Source organism: Poecilia reticulata, linkage group LG14, assembly GCF_000633615.1.
Source record: "Poecilia reticulata strain Guanapo linkage group LG14, Guppy_female_1.0+MT, whole genome shotgun sequence".
NCBI lineage: Eukaryota > Metazoa > Chordata > Actinopteri > Cyprinodontiformes > Poeciliidae > Poecilia > Poecilia reticulata.
In genome coordinates, this window is record NC_024344.1 from 1,377,230 (window position 1) to 1,398,141 (window position 20,912).

The window sequence follows — 20,912 nt, forward strand, 5'->3', positions numbered from 1 at the left end:
TACAATGTAGAATTTCAACCAATGTAAAACATTTAACACTCTCCAACGAATAAACTTTACCAAACTGGTAAAGAAATCAGTCCCACTTCTCCACTGGTATTACTTTCTAGGGTAATTTTTTAAATAATCTTCATATGTGTAGCAGTAATGGAGAGAATAATATTGGTCCCAGATGACTACCTTGGTGCCTGGAAAAGGTTTCTGCAGGTGGATCACTTATTAAGTCATTAATATGTCAAACTAAAAGGTGCAATCCAAACCCGTTTAGTCCTTTGGTTTAACCCGATGTGAATCTTTGAAGCTTCTGTCAATCAGTTAGTGGCTGACATTTAGTCAAATGCTGTTAGCTATGATTGTTTTTTCTGAATGCAAAAACATGTATATACATTTACTAAATAGTTTTAAATTGAGTGTATGATAGATTGTCAAATAGGTAAGTAATAATGTTACCAGTAATGTTATCAGGGTGTGATATTATCTTCACTAATATGTGATTAAAGAAGTGAAAGAAAAGAGCAAATCAGAAAGTGCAACACTTCGAAAGAGACTCTGAAATTGCTTTCCCTTTTTTTCTGTGCACTGAAATGTTCTTTTCATAGATGACATTTACTGTGTAGGATCTGAAGACTTCATTACCATGGCRATTCCATTCAAAAGCGCACTATTTGCCGACTACCAGTGATGCATCATTTGATATTTAAGGTAATGACAGCATTCAGAGCGCAGTCAGCCCCCACTGCCAGCTGCTTCCCACCCACAGCCTATCATGAAAACATAAGGGTGGTGGATCTTAGGGAAAATATTGCTGTTTGACATTTTTACTGAAAAAGCCTAATTAGTTGATCTCTGATTATTGCATTTTTAAATCCTTAATAGTCAATAAAGCTGCGCAGTTTAGATGTCTTGCTGTTGCCTCTGCATGTTCCTCGTTTTGCTATGATAAAGCTTGATAAACAGCTCAGCAAGTGACTTTATGTAATCCTACACCCAATGTGTCTATTCAGGAAAAACATCATGTTCAGAAACACAAGGCAAACACTTTGTAACACACACATGCAGACTAACTCCAGGTTGGACCTCTTTTTGCYTTCAGAACCATTTTCCTTGTGGGGATGCTGCTAATACAGATKGAATGATTTTAATMTTTTAATAAAATCACTACAAACATGTTAGTCCCATTTAGAATTATGAAGTTCCTTGGTGTGTTGATGATGAATCCTGGTATTTATGTATTTTTGACAGTTGACAGTTTTTCTGTTTTTSTTGAATAATGGATAACTGAACACAAGGTGCCACTGAATATCAACATGGACGACGTTTCCCCTTTGTTCCAACATTTMTAAATTAATCCGACTTGTCCAGTGAGACTTATAGCCTATATGCTTTTTCCTCTTCATGTCACGTTTTTTTGACCACTGCCACTTATACTCAGACTTTCAGAAAAGCACCATCACTTCAGTCTTTGGTAGTCCATGTTTTATGCACAGTTTTCATACTTAACTTCTTCACTTTTTAATCATGTGACTGTGTCCTTGGCTTACTATGTTCTTTCCTTTGTTTTTTTCTTTTTTAACATCTTCCTAACTTTCAGACATTGGAATTAATACAACCATTGTGAGCTACAAGTTGGAACAAAACTGAAAAGGAAGAGTTATAAAAATGCCACAGTCTGCCTCTGCTGCCAGCATCCATCTCCTTAAACAACTTTTAATAAAAACAGAAAAGAGAGAAGGGATTCCTTAGCGCTGTGGTTAAGCATTTCCTCACATTTAGAGAAAATACACCACATTACAACGTCATATTAAGTGATGGTGCTTCCAGCTTGACGAACTGAAAAAAAGTTGAAAGTCAAACCTCTGAAAACAGAAATAGTTTGAAAACTTTAACTTCAACCAATAATGAAGAAAAGGATTGTTACTTTCCACTGTGGGATACATGCAAGTCATTTAACAGTTTAAATCAAAGCTGTTTACTGGAACAGATGGTTTTATTCTGTCAGCCGTTGTAGTGTAAAGGGCTTTCAGAAAAAAGGAAAATCCACACAAGCCAATTACAGTATGCTGAAAACAAAATGGAGCGTGAGAACAAAAGATGAGATGAAGACCAGAGAGCAAGTGACAATAAAAAAAAAATGCTATAACTCCTTCTCAATATCCTTCAAATGTTCAACCACAGAGGCTATGAAAGAATGGCTCTTTTTAAAATTAAGTCATTCACCTTACATACAATCTTTGAATAAACTATTCATCATTCAGCCATGGTGCAATCACCCATTAACTATCCGCCAATCAGAGGAGACGYTGGTGTCTCATTCAGCCTTTGTAGRTACAAGCTCCTTCACTTGAATACTATGTACTACGTATTCGACATTTTAGAGAAATTGTAGTGAGCAGTTTTACAGAAGAGCTATGGATTCAACTCATTTGAATGATGCACATGTTTTTAACGAGCTGTCTTTCTGCGAGAGCTTTGGTTCAAGGAATCAGCTGCACATTGTCCAACATCCCCCCGGACCCCCACAAAACACTACCAACTATGAAGAAGACCACTTCCTGTTGTCATCTTAGTGGTTTGCTCCAGTGGTGTTGATCACATGACTCGTTTGACGCGAAGGAACTGTTTCCATTACAGTTCTATGAAATACATCTATTTTGATTTGACTRAAAAACCACTTTATCCTAGTGCAAGAACTTTCATTTCCAAAATTTTGTTATTTCGAAACTGATGTGTTTCCATGAAGCAAATTTATTTTCATAATTTCAAATTGTGCAATTCTATAGTTAATGTGAATGCAGCTGGTGTTTCCTCACCAGGGCCCCCTCTGGAGCCAGACCAGGACATGGGGCCCACTGGCAAGCACCTCATGGACCCATGGAGCCCAGCCAAGCACAGCCCAAAGAGAAAACCCGAGAGATTGATCCAAACCCTAATCAGTGAAATTGTTTTTCCTAAAATGTATGTCTTTAACATCGTCTCAATGTAGGATGTCTTTAATATGGGGCAGCAGGGTGAGAGACGGCACTGCCTAACGCCATGCAACATACAGAAAACTTCAGTCACACCCACATTTTCTTTGGTTTCTCCTCAAAAGAATTAAACTTTTAGGTTTTAGACTGTAACTTTAAAAAGTAGTCTCCACTGTAAAACATCTTGTTAAATAAAACAAAAAAACCTAGTCATTGCAAGAACACAGAATCAACACACTTTAAAATATGCATAATTAAGCTGCATTGTAGCAGTGACTATAATAAAAGCATCTATATTTGCTGAATTTCAAAGTGATGGAGCTGAGCAGATRATTAGCCTGCAAACTGGTCAGTGATGCTAATCCCTGGTGTACATTAAGAAAGAAGGTTTTCAATTTGAAATTTAAGGTCCTTTAAATCTTTGCAAAACCCATAATCTAACATAAAAGTCATTTATTATGCATATCTGCTCTGAAATACAATGTATGCAAGATACATTGTATTTCCATAATTTGCCTCTGAGTGTAGATTTACTGCTATAGTGAAGGTGAAAAATTAATTTGGTTTAAATTTTATGTTCTAACTTACTGAAAGCACCCATCATTATTTACTTTATTTGTGCTTTAAAGACAAACATGAAATCCAACCCAGATGTCTTGTAAATACTATTTGAAGAGATTAAAATCTGACCTTAGGCCRTACAACACGGTGCCATCCGGATGCAGTCGGATCATTCGATTTTTCACTGTGACACCATGAACAAACGACTTCTTGTCATTGAGGAAGTAGGTATCGGGGACCCAGAGCTGGTCAGCCACCCGGYTATCTAAGGTCAGRTTGAGGGGGATCTCTGAGTAGGACAGCCGCTTGTCTCGCCAGGCCTGCTGGAAGTACATTGTCAATGTGTAGTCCTGTGAGTGCACACAGAAGGGCAAAGGAGGAGAGAGAAACAGAAAAAACGATAGAGATAAGCTGTCAAATCRGCAAAGACGTACAAAAGAGACGAGCAAGAGAGGAAATGGTTATTTCACAAAGCAAGCATTTTGCAAAAATGTGCTSTTATACTTTTTTTACTGGCAAGATCTAAGTTTAGATAAGACTGGATTTTAATATTGAATGAAATTCMGACTCAAGCAAATGGAGGAGTAGGAGCTGTGCTGGRWAAAGAAGGGCTCAGTAYAAAACAGAAACTTCAGTASATGATTGAAGTAAGTGAGAAGCACCAGTGGTCAGGATTGCACCAACTGTGCTTCTTACAATGAGATAAAAATKTCTATTTACTATGTTGCTTATAAAAATCTGGGTCATAAATGTACAATAMAGCCACACAAAGAAAGTACAAGACTTTCTTACAGCTTCCCTGGTTTAACGTTTATGGGACTGTGATAAATTGATGGATCTGACAAAACATTGYGACCACCTAATYATTAGTGGGTTGGTTCCCACCTTTGATGCTCTGATCCACCAAGACATGAACACCAGATTCCTGAAGGTGATCCATGTTTCCTGGCATCAGAAAAAATGACAATAAAATCATTGCTCCAGCTGGTCAGAAGGATATCGGTTCTGTTGATTCAACCAGTTGTGCATATTCTCATTTCTCCAGCTCTATGTGAACATCCTGGTTGGTATTTCCAYAACAGGAAGAGCAGCAGTTTCTCATGCTTACAAGATCAAACTATTTGGTTGGAGTTGTAGATTCCTCTTCTGCTCCCTGTTGCAAATTACAGGCAGATTTTCTTTGCAGCAACATCAAAAGGTGTTCACTGTAGGAGCTACAGTGAAWAATGTGAGCCTCAAGCAAATGAATGAATTTCAAAGGGATGTTTTAGATATCAGAATTCTCTCAAGATATGTAACACTAAAGTATTATAAGTTTTATGTGACTGCTTGCAAACACAACCAGTTATTTTTGTACCTACTTCGAAACACCAAAATATGTATTTAAACGGTAGCTTATGCATGATGGGCATTGTTAGAAAGTGATGCCTGAATAAAATCCCTTCGCTGGCTCTGAGGTGCACTGTCTCAACTGTGAAATACTCTATTTACATTTTACTTACTTTTACAGWAAATTAATAAATTCTGGTGAACCTTTATCACCAAATACTGAAATTAARAACCAAGAACAATAGTTATATAATGAATGATAAAGAACTTAATGAATTGTGGACAGAATATGAACTTGGAAACAAAAAAAGTTGAGATTAAAACTGTGTGTGAGCGACTTTGTTTGTGCAAAGCTTCTACTGTCAGACTTTAGTCAGATTCTTAATATATGCATTTCCATTTATTGATTAAACTATTGTCATTGAAACTCAGAATTAGAGAAGCACAAAGTGCCATTGTGACATAGACATCTTTTTTGTTGTTGTTGTACCTCAAATTAAGGTTATAAACCATATAAGAGTAAAGTAATGGGCAGTTGGACAGAAAGTATTAACATCCTTGCAGTCAAGTATCTGTTTGCTCTGTTAATATCCAGCAATTTCATAAAACATCTTRTATTTAAGCACACGTATTCTCAATACCTGTGAATATAAACTTTCTCACATACAAGCATATCGTACTGAAGCCTGTACTGTAAGTTAATTATTTATAAACAAATGGAAGCAGTTTAACGGATTACAAAAGTATTCCTTGATAGTAAATCTAGGACATGTCAGAAACAAACCCAGGAGTGAGATTCTCCTGAAACCGAATAAAGCAAGAAGCCTACAGATCATCCATAAAAACTAGGTTAAATAAAATAGCTGTTTCAGGAAACGTTTCGTCATGACACGCTCAACCACTTCACCACAAAAAGGGCTGAACATGCATTTTTGAATACACCCATTGGCTATGGATCTGACATCCACCAGCACCTTGGGATCTGTAAGCTGGGATGTTGATTAAGGCGAGTCAGGGWAATGGGAGCAGCCTTCCTTATGTTTGACTTAAATAGGTTCTGTCATGTTATTGTTATTTGTAGCATATTTTGCTACTGGCTGACAGCCATGTTTGAGAACAGAGTTTTATTTAAAGACATTAGTGGGAGCAGTAGCATGCGACACCATAATTGGTCTAGGAAGAAAATCCTGATCTGAGCAGATCAGAGTTAAAACTCAGCATGGTACTATTCAATTATTTACATKGGAGGGCATCTGTGAAATATGTTTGAGAAAGAAATGGATTAAAGAGAAAAAGAGGGGCACTATATACARAAATAATTTGCTCCAACCCGAAGGCAAAATGCATCAAAATGTATGGAAGATAACTGAATAACATCTTTACTGTAATTTGTTTTTAACTTTGAAGAAAGTTTGCATCAATTGCAAATTGATGTTTGCAATTTGGGTTGCACAAGCACATCTCTGACTGCATGTGCTGCCTGCTCTGCTCTTTGGTCCCAGGTTGGTGATTATGTAACAGCTCACACTCTTCTTTCCAGCATGCTGAGCACCACAGCGTGTGCAGCGAAGATATGCTTGTTGCCATGCCATCCTCTAAAACTACCTACTTTACAGTCATTAAAACATATCGCCAGTCTTTAGCACTTACTTTGACGTGCGAAACTGTAGAAATGCCTCTCTTACATATGCATAATGAAGCTTTTATGTCAGGCTATCAGTACAGAATCAAGAAATGAGACGTACACAGTCAACTAAATGCAACACATCATATCTGCACTGTGGCTACTGTGCCAGCATTGAGATTTTACTTTGAACATCCAGCTCCTGTGTCTTTGGTGTTTCCTCTCTGTGGGAAACTGGAAAAAAAAATGAGGCTCCACATCTCCAACCAAACTGCAATGRCGGGGTGTGTGTTGGAGCTGGGGGTTGTCATAAAAACTGTCATAATGAGCATCAGTACATAAACTATGGAGATGTGAAAAGAGATCGYAGGAGAGGAATGGAAAACGAGGCAGCGATTATGAAATAAAGATGTTGAATTTATGAAAGCAGCTCCCCAGCTACAAAGGAAGACAATGTGCCATCAAGGCTGTTACAGAATTCATTATCAAAATGTAATAATACCCAGTTCCCATTGCCTGCAGAGGTAATAGGTTCCTAATTAAGATAACTTCTTACCAAACTGTTTATAATTAAACKTGTTAAACGTAACCAATTTTATTTTATTGTATGGACTGTCTTATGCCAGTGGGCTCAGAACCCATAGCAAGTGAAGGTGTAGAAAGAGCTAAATATGWAACTCTTTGACGGTCTAATTTTAAGATCAGATCCAKGTTTTAAYGCAAACCACTTGGAAGTATGCCACAAGGTGTTTTTAGTCTTTTTTACTTACCCCATTTTATTAAAAACATGCAGGTCCAAAAGAAAGAAGAGGAAAAACAATGGAAGAATAATTCTACAGGCATTATTAGAWCAGAACATATTAGAATATAACCTTACTCAGTTTAATGAAGTTCACTGAGTTTATTTTTCTGATTGTGCTCTGCAGCAGGAGCGCAGTGGGAACAGTGGGAACAGTGGGAACAGTGGGTGTCATGCAATGGGAAGGTTGTAAGTTTCATTCCAGTGCTTCGAGGGTTAACATGCATTTGATATTTGACGTTCTGCAAACCTTGGTTACGATGAATGGTTGTTTGAGCTACTTTTGCCTCATCATTCTAAACCAGTCTGAGCCCATTACCCTGACCTCTGAGATCAACAAGGATTTTTATTTTATTTTTTTATTCTACACCTGCCACCCACAGGAAATTATATCCAAAAACGTTTTACAAGCATAATGTTACATTGCTATAATTACTGAAAAGTATCAACAAAAAGAAGACCACCAACAACTGCTAAAGGTCAGCAATGAACGGACAGTGGAGTAGAGATGGCAATGCAAGTCATTTAAAATTATTTTACCAAAAGACGWGTAACAATGGAGCTAAATCCACTTCAGATACAGATGCAGGTGGACCAGAATTTAGATCCACTGCTAGTATAAAACTTTGACTCATTTTCAGTGCAGCACTAGGATCTAAGAGCAGTTTATGAGAAAGTATTAGATTAGGAATCAAAATGCTTTCAATGTTGAATGAAGGCTTGAGGTCACAATGACCAGCACTGAAAACAAATCATTTCCAGTGACATGGTAATTTTCATAGGTCTCCCAGAACAGGATGTATAAATCCCTAATCCAAAATATGAGCTAATATTGGATTTATCAGATAGATATTATGTACTATATCTAAAGATTTTAACATGTTCTAATCAATTCCATACAATTAAAAAATATAATGGCAACCAGGTCAAATTAGATTTTTCAAAACTGGAAAGTTTTCTTTGGTTGACCTTTCTTTTTTCTGATTCATTTGAAAATTGGGTATCTTACTTTTATTTTCATATAAAGTCCATGGACCTAAAATTTTGTCATTATAATTTTTTTTTTTAATTGACTGAAAGTGGATATCATGGTTATACATCCTTACATTTCACCTTAAATCTTGTTTTCTGTGACAGATGTGGGAAAGTATGACAAGTTTGCTTAAAGGGAAGGAAGGCACAGAGGCTTAGCTGGGGGTATATGAAAGACATTTCAAAGCTCAGTGGAGCAGTGATGCAAATTGCTTTTATTCTCTGGTTCTGATTTCAGAACCAGCAGTGACCTTCCTGTGCACACCCTCTTCTTTCTCTGTCCTATTCTGTTCTGTGCTCTAGCTATACATTTTTTCTTTTCCAGTTGTTTTTCTCCTCTAGATTTAGTTTCTGTTTCTTGAATATAGGTGTAAAAATGCAGAGCAGAGATTAAAAACACAATAACAAATAATATAACAAACTGAAAAATGACAGAAGACTTGAAGGTGAGGAAACAATCAAATAGTGACACTTGAAATTAAAAGATACAATTATTCAATTTTCTAAAAACCTACAATATCAATGGCAAACAAGTACAAAAATCAAATGATTAGTTTTGAAATGCAAAATGGTGGAACATGATATACATTTCTCTACACTAAAACAGTTCTTAAAATTGTGAAAGCATAAGAAGAAAATTCAAATAAAATTGTAATCAAAATATCTTTAGGCTACGTGAAGACTTAATCTGTAGGTAGATTTAAGCAAAATCTGATTATTGCATAAAAGGCAATATTTCTTGCCAGTCATCTCAGGAAGTGAAGTACTCAATTCATACAGACACATAACACAAAGAGTGAAATATTTCAGTCTTTTATTGTTTTGCGAGTTTAATGAGTATGGACTATGGATATAAACGACACCGTTGACCAACATGCTATTGCACAGTAATCCATTTACATTTACAGGAATGAAAGGCTTGGAATATATCATTAGCTGTTGGTGTTTCTAGATAATGAGTTTCACTTTGAGATCACTACCAAGAAATATTCCACTTTCATGTAATGTTCCAATTTTCAAGATGTACCTGTAACATTTTGAACTCATGCCATATTCAAAATGAAAGGTTTCGTTTCTTTACACCAAGAACGCTCAATGAAAAGCTGAAAATCTAACACAATCATCAAAGATAAATAATAATCACTGCAATAAAACATTTTTTAAGGCAGAGAGGTTCAACAAATTCAAGCTGTTCACTGATAATAGTAGATGCCAGTTCTTCATGGTTTATTGGGACAGCTTACTTTTTACAGTAATGACAGGGTATTTTGATGTAAGTGGCCATTGAATTTCTAGACTTTCAATCATTAGCCTGTCGTCTACATCCTGTTCATGGTTATGGGGGGGCTGCTTCTTATTATCAGTGGTCAGTGGGCAGGAATTGGAGTGAACTCTGCACAGATCCCACAGTCCATCAAAGCTGCCACAGAGAAACTTTAGACATGTAACGTTCACACAAACAACCCCATCGAAGGTACACCAGTCTCCAATTACCCAAGCATCTTTGATTGTTGGACTGTGTATTGAAACCTGGAGAAAAGCGTAGACAGAGGAAAAGCATGCAAACTAAACACAGAAAGTTTTAGTTTGCATGCTAGTTTGTCCCACCGCAGGCAAAATCTGAGCTACGACACATTTAATTTAAATTTTGGTCAGCAATAGAAAAAGTGTTTGCTTCCTATGTGTGCCTTGAAATTAAGGTCCTAAGAGGATATTAGTATGGCCAAAGCTTTTAGACTACATATGTTATTTATATTTTTCCTCTGAAACCCATTTCCTTATTTTATGGCTTGTTCAAAACAAGATAATGTATTTCAGCACAAAAAAAGCATGGACTCTTGTTTGTTTACTTGTACTTTGTCTAACCTCTTTTTCCATTACATGGATGCTGTCATGCTTTTTCAGTGTCCCTTCCATCTTTTAGTACACATCCCATTTTCCCTCCATACTCTTTTATCATTTACTTGGGCCTGGACATGGCTTTCAAGAGAACTCACTGAAGGTGAATCAAATTTAGAAAACGACCCTCTCTCCCGTCCCTATCCTTTAGTTCTCCCAAAGTAGAAGTTCACAGCTTTGCCAGTTGGCAGTCGTGCAGCTAAACTGACTACATAGAATTTATTAGAGTTGATTGGAGCATCTGCAGGCTTTTTCCGTCTCTGGAGATGAGTTGAGTGGAGTGGCAATTCAGATTGGGAGGTCATGGACTGGTGGTGGTGGGGGGCTACACAGCAGAGCAGAAGGCAGATTATTAGGGTGCATTTGAATTGCACTGGAAGACGGGAGAGAGCTTGCAGGAATGTTCAATTCCAGCCGTCATTCCCATGAAACAGAAGGTTAGCTGGCTACAGAAATGAGGGTTAAAAATTGAATATGTTTTAGGAGGAATATGTCCCTATTCCGGCTTCTGGTGGAATAAATTGTATGTGTGTTTTAGTGTAGAGGTGGATGACAGGAGTAGATTAATCACTTCATTGGCTTTTGGGAAACTGCACTTGAACCTTTTTTGTCACATTCAAACCACAAACTTCATACAATTTTGCGATTTTATGGGAAACCAGAACCCACAGTTTGGATGCATAGTATGTTCACTGTGATGCAGAATTAGTTTTAAATTGAATATATTAAACATTACTTTCAACAACAGCTGTGTCAGTGAAGCTCTTCCAGATTTGTTGACTCTATGTCCTTTTTCTTCTTTGCAGCTCTTCCACAGTTCCTGTGGGTCTCTTGGCTGCAAAGCCAGTTTGTTTAGGTGGACAGCAGCATGTTGGTAGGTCTACAGTTTTAGTTTCCACTTTCAGATAAAGGATATTTAAAGAGTGTGACATAGTTTTATAACCAAACTCAGCATTAAACTTCTACACACCTTCAACTTTGACCTGTCATGCATGTTTCTTGGTCTTTATAAGTGTCAGCATGCAGAATGTGTTCTCTAAGAAACCACTGAGGCTTTCACAGAGCAGCTGAAAAATGAGTGAGATTAAACACAGGAAAGTGACTTTTGAAGGCAATTAATTGTTCTGTTTTTCTAATCTGAGTAAAGATGGTTCTAGATGTAAAGTCTTGCTACAGTGTTCAGATTTCCCCTTTTATTTACTTAAATAAAACCATGTATGATTTTTCTTAATGTGCTACTTCATGTTGGCCTATCACTTCAGCTTCTAATAGAATGCACTGCAAGCTAATGGTGTAATATGACACTATATAAAGAGGTGTCAAATAAAATAAATGATTTTCTTTCTGACTCTGCTTAAAGAGCATGTAGTTGAGACGGTTTGGTGTCAGAAAACATCCCATTGAAATGATGCCGCAAATGAAGCATTATAGAAGTCTGGAGAGATCAGGGGAAAAGTTTTACTGTCTAATTCCAAAAAGCACAAATCACTTTGTCCATAAGGTGAAAATGCAATACAGTCTTCATTCATCTAAAATGTGAAAACATCTTCAGACAGATCAAAACACTTTTTTTTTCAAGAACCAATTCATGAATGGTTCTGAGTGAACTTCTCTGTTTTTTGTCAAAGTCCAGAGTTCTGTGACTACAGGTTTGATGGCTTGTCTGCACTATTTCCTTGAGCAAGAACACCCTTGAAGAAGCAATATTTCCCCCCAGTAGGAGTGACCTATACGAGACACAGGGGGCCTTTGGGGCATCAAGCCTGCTGTGTGTTGGCAGGAGAGCCGGTGTGTTTGGAGGTGACATACAAATGTAGTAACATTTTAAAAAAGCCTTTTTAAATTGATTCATTGTTTCCCTTTCTGCAAAATCACAAAATCATAGATAATTGAGGAACAAGAAAGACCAGCAAATTCATTATTAACACTTAAAAAAAAAGTTATCTTTCTGTATTTCACTTTTTCAACATCATCAGCAATTAACAATCACTGACTGGTCTACATTTTTGTAACTATAAATATAAATGTACTCAAAAGTCTTACTTTAAAATAGCTTAAAGGTGTCTGCAAGAAATTCAAACTGTAGCTASTCTGATGATGATGGGAAGCTGGGCAGATCAGACCTGCACACTGCAACACATGAACATACAGAGCAAACAACCATGCCCTCTGACCCCGACATGCACTCACTTTGAAGAAATGCAATATTATTAACCCATCTGTTGAGATGCTTATGAAAGTCAAACAAAACTAATAACACTCAAAAACCAGGACGGATGTGAGATAACATATCTGATTCTTCCACTGGACTAAATAGAGATGCACTAGTTTAACTGCTAAAGTTATTCTTAGTTTGAACTACAGATCAGAGGTGGGTAATTGATTATCTTCAGCCCTGATGTCTTGAGTACCTACAAAGTTTCTTTGTTGCAATTAATCTGGTTTAAATGGTTGTTCTCTTCAGCCTTTCTCCAGGTTTGCTGGAGTCTAATGATGGATTTATTGGATATAGATGTTTCCCTGCTCAATTTAACCACGGAACTATTTGCCATCTTTCCCTATTTGTGCTATTATAAGAGACAGTGAACAATGACAGTTTTTGTTTGTCTGATTTTGCTCTATAAAAATGTAAAACATGACAGTGTTAGATTGTTCTATAAACCTCTAAAGGCGCGGTGGAAGAAGGCACCTAAAGCAAACGATTCTCTCTGCCTCTCAATACTAACACATATTCATCTCTCAGTGTAATTTTCAGCTGCTGTGAAGACCAATCCACACCTAAAACCTCTCCAGCTCAGACATCAACTGTGTGAATTCTGATGATCACAGTTAAAGCTGAAACCAGAACTGCAGTCCACTAACAGTGAAGGGTTTCTACATACTGTGAAAATCTGTGTTGTTGCCAGACAAACGCCAAATTACACAAACTGTCCAATTATAAGACTGCAACAACAGCGCTGCTGGAATAATGTGAAAGGCTATGTTCAAATAAACACACACACACACACACACACACACACACACACACACACACACACACACACACACACACACACACACACACACACGCACACACCCCCACACACACACACACACCAATACATCTGAAACAGTCAACACAAATGGTCATTTCTACTTTTGTTTCACTCTTTTCCTTTTGTTGCCATCATTAAATATTTCATATAAATCAAACACAGTGGAAGCTGCTATGATTAGGTTTAGACCCACTGCGGCAGGTTTCTTCAACTGTCTATTTAAAACTGCATATTAAAAGCAATAAGGGGAAAAAATAAATAAAAATAGGTTTCTCAGTCAAAGACAGAGAAACATTTAACTTCTTAGTTAATGTCTGCACACATGTTTACAACAAAACATAATAGAATACATTATAAAGTTGGATTAATTAATTATTATAGCTCACCACCTTAAATCAATAGCTCCTGATTTATATTGTTATATTTAACTCATATTCTTTTCATATTAAAGATAATGCATGATGTTAGGCACTAAGTACTCTTTTAAAAATGTTGGGCTTATATAACTTTTTCAAAAGAATAAGCTGATTAAGTTTATGATTAACAAATATTTGCAATTTAAAACGTTTTGAATCTTAACAAAAATTCAGTCTTAGGATGCAGAATGCTGGTATCAGTAACTTGTACAGTGGTTTGTACAGTCATGGCCAAAAGTTTTGAGAATTATTCAAATGTTAATATTTACAAAGTCTACTGCTTCAGTTTTTATAATGGCAATTTGCATAAACTCCAGAATGTTATAAAGAGTGATCAGCTTAACAGCAATTAATTGCAAAGTCAATATTTGCCTAGAAAGTGAACTTTACCCCCCAAAACACATTTCATCTTCATTGCAGCCCTGCCTTAAAAGGACCAGCTAACATCGTTTCAGTGATTCCTCCATTAACACAGGTGTGGGTGTTGATGAGGACAGGGCTGGAGATCAATCTGTCATGATTAAGTAAGAATGACACCACTGGACCCTTTAAAAAGAGGCTGGTGCTTGGCATCATCGTTTCTCTTCTGTGAACCACGGTTATCTAAAAATAAACACATGCAGTCATCATTGCACTGCACAAAAATGGCCTAACAGGGAAGAGTATCGCAGCTAGATTGCACCTCAGTCAACAATCTATCGCTTCATCAAGAACTTCAGGGAGAGAGGTTCCATTGTTGCCAAAAAGGCTCCAGGGCGCCCAAGAAAGACCAACAAGCACCAGGACCGTCTCTTAAAAGTGTTTCAGCTGCGGGATCGGGCTACCAGCAGTGCAAAGCTTGCTCAGGAATGGCAGCAGGCAGGTGTGAGTGCATCTGCACGCACTGTGAGGCGGAGATTCTTGGAGCAAGGCCTGGTCTCAAGGAGGGCAGCAAAGAAGCCTCTTCTCTCCAGGAAAAACATCAGGGACAGACTGATATTCTGCAAAAGGTACAGGGAGTGGAATGCTGAGGACTGGGGTAAAGTCATTTTCTCTGATGAATCCCCTTTCCGATTGTTTGGGACATCTGGAAAACAGTTTGTTGGGAGAAGACGAGGTGAGCGCTACCACCAGTCTTGTCTCATGCCAACTGTAAAGCATCCTGAAACCATTCATGTGTGGGGTTGCTTCTCAGCCAAGGGAGTCGGCTCTCTCACAGTCTGGCCTAAAAACACAGCCATGAATAAAGAATGGTACCAGAATGTCCTCCGAGAGCAACTTCTCCCAACCATCCAAGAGCAGTTTGGTGATGAACAAAGCCTTTTCCAGCATGATGGAGCACCTTGCCATAAAGCAAAGGTGATAACTAACTGGCTCAGGGAACAAAACAGAGATTTTGGGTCCATGGCCTGGAAACTCCCCAGATCTTAATCCCATTGAAAACTTGTGGTCAATAATCAAGAGACAAACAAAAACCTAGGAATTCTGACAAAATGCAAGCATTGATTGTGCAAGAATGGACGGCTATCAGTCAGGATTTGGTCCAGAAGTTGATTGAGAGCATACCAGGGAGAATTGCAGAAGAGGGGTCAACAATGCAAATATTGACTTGCTGCATTAACTCATTCTAACTGTCAATAAAAGCTTTTGTTGCTCATAATATGATTGCAATTGTATTTCTGTATGTGATGAAAACATCTGACATGAAACCCAGAGGGCAGCAGATCATGTGAAAATATAATATTTGTGTCATTCTCAAAACGTTTGGCCATGACTGTACAGATAAAGAAACTATTAGGTTCTCAATAGCATTTTAATAAACATTTAAATCTGAAGAGGGAAATTGATACTGTGTGTAACCGGTGTTTACACAACGCATTAATGGCACCGTCCTTTTTAAAGTGAAGGAAGGTTCACAGAAAGACATTAAGCTCATTAGAAAGCTCTGGTGCTCAACGTTGGAAAAGACACAAAAGGCAAAAATGTCTTATGAACTCATTTAACAGTCAATGACACATTAATGTCACAGTCATGATCTTCTCTGAGTCACAGCTCTAAATTCAAATACAAGTGACAGATACAGTGTACTTAAAGAATCATCCTCAGTTATAAATCATCACTTTTAGATCAAAGAAATTTAGAACAATCAATATTACATCCTAATGTTTCATCATATCAATGTTCAGAAGGTTTAATGTTTACACATATGATTTTGAACCCTGTACAGTCACTTCAGGGGGTGTTATAATTATGCAATAAATCATCCTGTGTCAAACCCTCCATTAAACTTGTTTAACAGTAACCTGACGGGTTGAGCCCCTTTAGACCAGAGCTAAGAGAAAAGATTACAACCAGACTACTGTTTATACCTGCAATCAACCAAATGGATTTCTGTTATGTCAGTGAAATAAAGACGTATATTAATAAAAACACTTATTATTATTATAAAGTTTATTTGATGGGGACAGACACACATCGACAAACTGAATAAAACATCATCCCATGTTTGCGTCATAGTGCAATAGCAACAGCAGCACTTATGGGCTTTTAAAAAATAAAAATTGAAGTGATAATCATTTAAAATAGCACAACATAATGTAAACAAACAGAGAAATGTAAAACATCAAACATGGGTACAGTTCTGTTTTTGACATAACCAGAGTTTTGTTTGTTTTGAACGTATTAAAACTGGTTACAGGCTTTAAATCAACAGGAAGTGAGTCCCAAACTGCAGGCACTTAAAACTGTAAGAATGTAATTGTTGATCCTACCAGTCATTACAAACTCACTTTGTTAGTAACACATACATCCAGAAGCCCATTTCAAAAACACAATACACCTCCTTTAGATTACAATGTCATCGTGGATTCTTTATTTAAACTTTGAAACTAAGTGTACTGTGTGCTTTTCAGAGCATGTAGATGGAATCTAGGTATTAGGTTTTATATCATATGTTGTACTTCTCACATCAGATCATGGAGTAACTCTGTGCTCACCCACAGGCTTATATACAAGTAACACATGTTCCTTTTTCTGTTTTCCCTCTTACAGTTTCATAGTGATTAGTTTTTTTAGATGACCTTCCTCTGGACATGAGTCTGCGGTGTAATATTGGTGTACTGACAAAAAAACATTTGTTACATTTGAGTTAATCGTGGATGTGACCAAATATATAATAAATAAATAATGGAACAAGTATGATCTGACAAGAGCTAACGCATTACGACATACTGAACAACTGTCCCTGGGAGCAGACTGTTTACAATAAACTATGAATGAGACACAATTTGATGCTTTTAACATAAACAACCACCTGGCCTGAAGCCATGACACAAAATATGTCCAGGCAGAAGTTTTAAAAGCAAATATCTGTTGGTTCACGTTTAGCACATCAGAGTTAAAAAGGCACTCAGAATGCACTCCACCACCAAGGTCAATCCTGAGGCCATTTATTTCAAACAGTTTTTTAGAAAGTGATCAGAATCAATGTCAAAATGTAATGAACTTCTCATTTAATCATGCACTAAAACTCTCATGATGAAAAAAGAGTTAATGGTTTTTACCAAACAACATTCAATGAATAGAACAGAGTTCTGCAGTGCAAACCATGGGAAAGAGGTTGTAATAGACAAAGTGGAAAAAGTGTGAATGTTAATTAATAACATTAACAATGATTATTATATGTACACAAGGCAAGTCTCTCTACTTTCAGCCTCATCGACAAACAAAGTGCATCCAGGCTGATCCTGCAGTCATGTTCTATAAATGAACCCACTCATACAAATCTTTTCTATACAGCTGCATAAATACTTTGCTTTTTTTTTTATTAATGTGGGTTTAATTATTTATTACTGTAGAGCGGGTTTGTGTTGCAGTTGAAAATATTTTTTTTATTTTGCACATAAATCCGATTGCGATGGGTCAATGTGCTCAGTATTTTGTGAAATTACTTAATATTTGTTTCACCTCTGTTAATATCTATAAGAAGCGACATCATCACTAATTTTCAGACATTTTAAAGTCTACTCCCTTATGCTGGTTGTCTAAAACAGTTGATAAATCTCGGCATCAGATTTATTCTGATTAAATTACGTAAAGGGTCATGTGACTTTTTTGAGATTTGAAATTAAAATTCAGGACTTTCAGCTCAACTTGGGACTTTCATGCCTTCACTTGGTGCTCGACTCAAAAGTTGGCCACAAAGATAAGAAAATTACTTGTGATTTGCAAAACAATTGCTTTATCCCACCTATGGTGGTTTTATGGTGATCAGCACATGAATATCCTACGTAATGAAATACCAATATGTAAATTAGACAACGATGGGATCACATTGCTAATCTTTCTGTTGAAAGATTCGTATTTTTCTTAAGAGTCTTTGCTTCCCTAAAGCCTGAAACATGTGTAAATGTCAACTGCAGCACTTAAATGGAGCAGTGTGGCCAGTAAGCTGAGAGATGACTCCTGAAACGGTACTCTAGCCGATTAACCCACTTTGATTTGCAACTCTGTCTAATCCGCCCTGCAGCAGGGCCCAAGTACGGTGTCATCATCAAACAAGCAGAGGAAAAAAACAGACATGAGACTGAAACCAGAGATAAAAAGAATATGGGCGCAATGCGAACATGAGACATACGACACGAGACAACTGTGAACTATATTTCCCATTTGTAGTGTACAGAAAAGAGGCAGTATGCTTTGAATTCCCCAAGCTTCCTTTCAAATAAGACAGTCTGTTCTTGAACTACAGTAACAGAAAACTGCTAAGAAGGATAGTGAAAATGTTTAACTTGAAAGGCGTGTTTACTCGTCTTTCTTCAGCAAGGTTTGGAGACGATATTTTTACAAGAATTGTTTTTACAGCTTTTTTCCACTTAACCAAATGTTTAGCATGCAACATTCATTTGGATTTTATTTTGGGTGGATTACATGGGTTGTTGTCAACAATTTGTGTCAATTGCATGTCAGTAGAATTGTTATAAATCTATTATTTGAGAAAAACAATGTGTTCAGATATTTTAGCCTCTGTTTATATGGATAAATAATCAATTAAACTGCATCCTAAGTAGCTATGTTTTAAAACCTAAAAAGAACATAATATCCACGGAAATAAAGCATTAATTAAGAATTAAAGACAGTAAAAGTTAGAAGTTTTGTGCCACAATCCTCTATTTGCAACAGAAATGGTAGAAGTAATAAATAAAAACAAAATAATCCACAACTTTACTAATATATCTACCCACAATTTCAGTGTTTGAAGCACCAGTGTCTGATCTACAGTTCGGGTCTGTTATATTCTCGGTTACAAACACTACATATAGTTTCTGAGCTTTACACAGTGACAAGTTCTTGGGGAGGCTGAGGAGAAATAAGTGGCATTTATCTAAGATGTTGCATTTATTAAATGCATTTGGCAAATTCTTGAATAACTTATTACAAGTGTTTGTCAATTCAAAAACATCAAAACATCTTCGCTATGAAGTTTTTCTAGAAATCTTAGTATAATAATTTCTACAATTATTATTATTATTATTAATGACAAATATACTGATTTAGAAATGTATTAATATCAATATTGAATTTTCAGTGCTTTGTTAATTTAGCACTGCTTTACCCACAGGATCTTTCTAGTCTAGTCCTTCAGGCTGCATTTTAGAGAAGTTAAAACTGAATACAATGAGGCGTATCCTCACAATCAACTGATGCACATCCTATAAGATACTGTCCATATTTTTAATTGTTTCAGTAAATATACTGTGTGATGTTTATTATGTCCCTGTGAGGAGGGTTAGAAAGAACTCGTCCTCTTTTATTGTCTCCCATGTTGCATTTATCTGCCAGATCATATTCAAAATGCAACCAGCAGCCTTGTGGTTGCAGTATGTTGCAGTGTTTGTGTTATCCATGGTCACTGTCCCTTCTTTATATATGCATGAATAAAATATGTAAACCCTTTCTTTAGTAAGATATACTGTATTAATGCATGCTCTTTTTATTGCATTAAAGCAGTCCCAGAATGTGATCCAAATGGATTACTTAAACTCTGTAGAGCAGCAAGGGTATTGAAACCTTCACACATCAATAATGCAAGTTTGAGTGTGGGTCGATTCAACACTTTGCTCACCCAATCCATGTATTCTTCCTTCTCCCCATTTCCCCTCAGACTTTCCTCAGTACATGATGTTCTGTTTTCTAGTTTGTAATTCCAGTGTTTTTTATTTAAGTGGTTCCTAACCTTATTAGTTGCAAAACAAACAAGAGACCCTGGCTACCTTTTATGCAAAAGGTAAAGTTAAATTACACAAAAATTGGGCAATTGTATATTTTCATTTAGGGTTCAGAACAACATACATGAACATGTACTGTGTATTTTTCAGTATGCTTGTTTGTAGTACTCTTGCTATTTTTGTTATAAGGATTTTTGGACTTGTTTTCAGGTGATTGTAAACTAATAATACAGATGGTCTAAATTAGACTGGAACTGTTAATAACTCTCAAAATTAGGCTTCAAATCGTATTTAATGAAAATCTAGGAAACAAGTTATATCTGCGTGAAATGTGTGTGGTATTTAAACTAGTTTTTAGTGAGTATAGAGAATATTCTCAGACAATCACAAACAATAGATTGGGAAATCTTTCTAACAGGTCTTGGTTTAAGAAATGCTTAACTCCCCTACAATTCATTAGTTGTATTACTTTGTTCATATTTTGTACATGACAAGTGGATATAAAGAACACAGTTAGGAAATGTTTTCTAAATATTGAGCAGATGTTTTTAAGAATATAATAAGTGAAAACTTAAAGGTCAACTTAACTACAAGCAATGAAAAAACAAGGAACCAAATAAAACCTGAAAGCAGATTTCATTCGAGAGCACACACAGTTGTTTCACATTGTCGATGATACTCTCTGATGTCAGGCTTTTCGTTATGCAGATCCATTCATGGTTTGTCTTTCTTCATCCTGGGGTTTGAGTGGCACTCTCTTAATTGTGTAATCCTTGTTCTCTTGTCCTTTTCAGGATTTAAAGAAAATAGTCCTGTGTGCTGTTTCTCTCCCCCTTAATTACTGCTCACCTGCTGTTGGTAAAAAGGGTTAAGAACTCTTCATTTGACATGTTCTAACATTATGAATAGGTTTTCAGCCACATCTAATGCTGGTGTGACTGGATTTATTTTGAAAGCACGTTTAAAAAGGCAACATATTTAGGCGGAAAAGATGCTTCTGGACTTCAGATGRTTCTAATAKCTTTTATTTACTCAAAACATGTTA

The 20,912-nt window shown here is 36.6% G+C and overlaps 1 protein-coding gene across 2 annotated transcripts in view; it reads right to left on the minus strand.

Annotated features, from left to right (window-relative positions):
- The window catches only part of gabrb2b (gamma-aminobutyric acid type A receptor subunit beta2b), a 42,783-nt gene that overhangs the window by 16,095 nt on the left and 5,776 nt on the right, over positions 1-20,912 (minus strand). For both annotated transcript variants that reach the window (XM_008426911.2, XM_008426912.2), the window contains one exon: positions 3,657-3,877. In XM_008426911.2, coding sequence (XP_008425133.1) covers positions 3,657-3,877 — 221 coding nt within the window. The remainder of the gene's footprint in view (positions 1-3,656; positions 3,878-20,912) is intronic.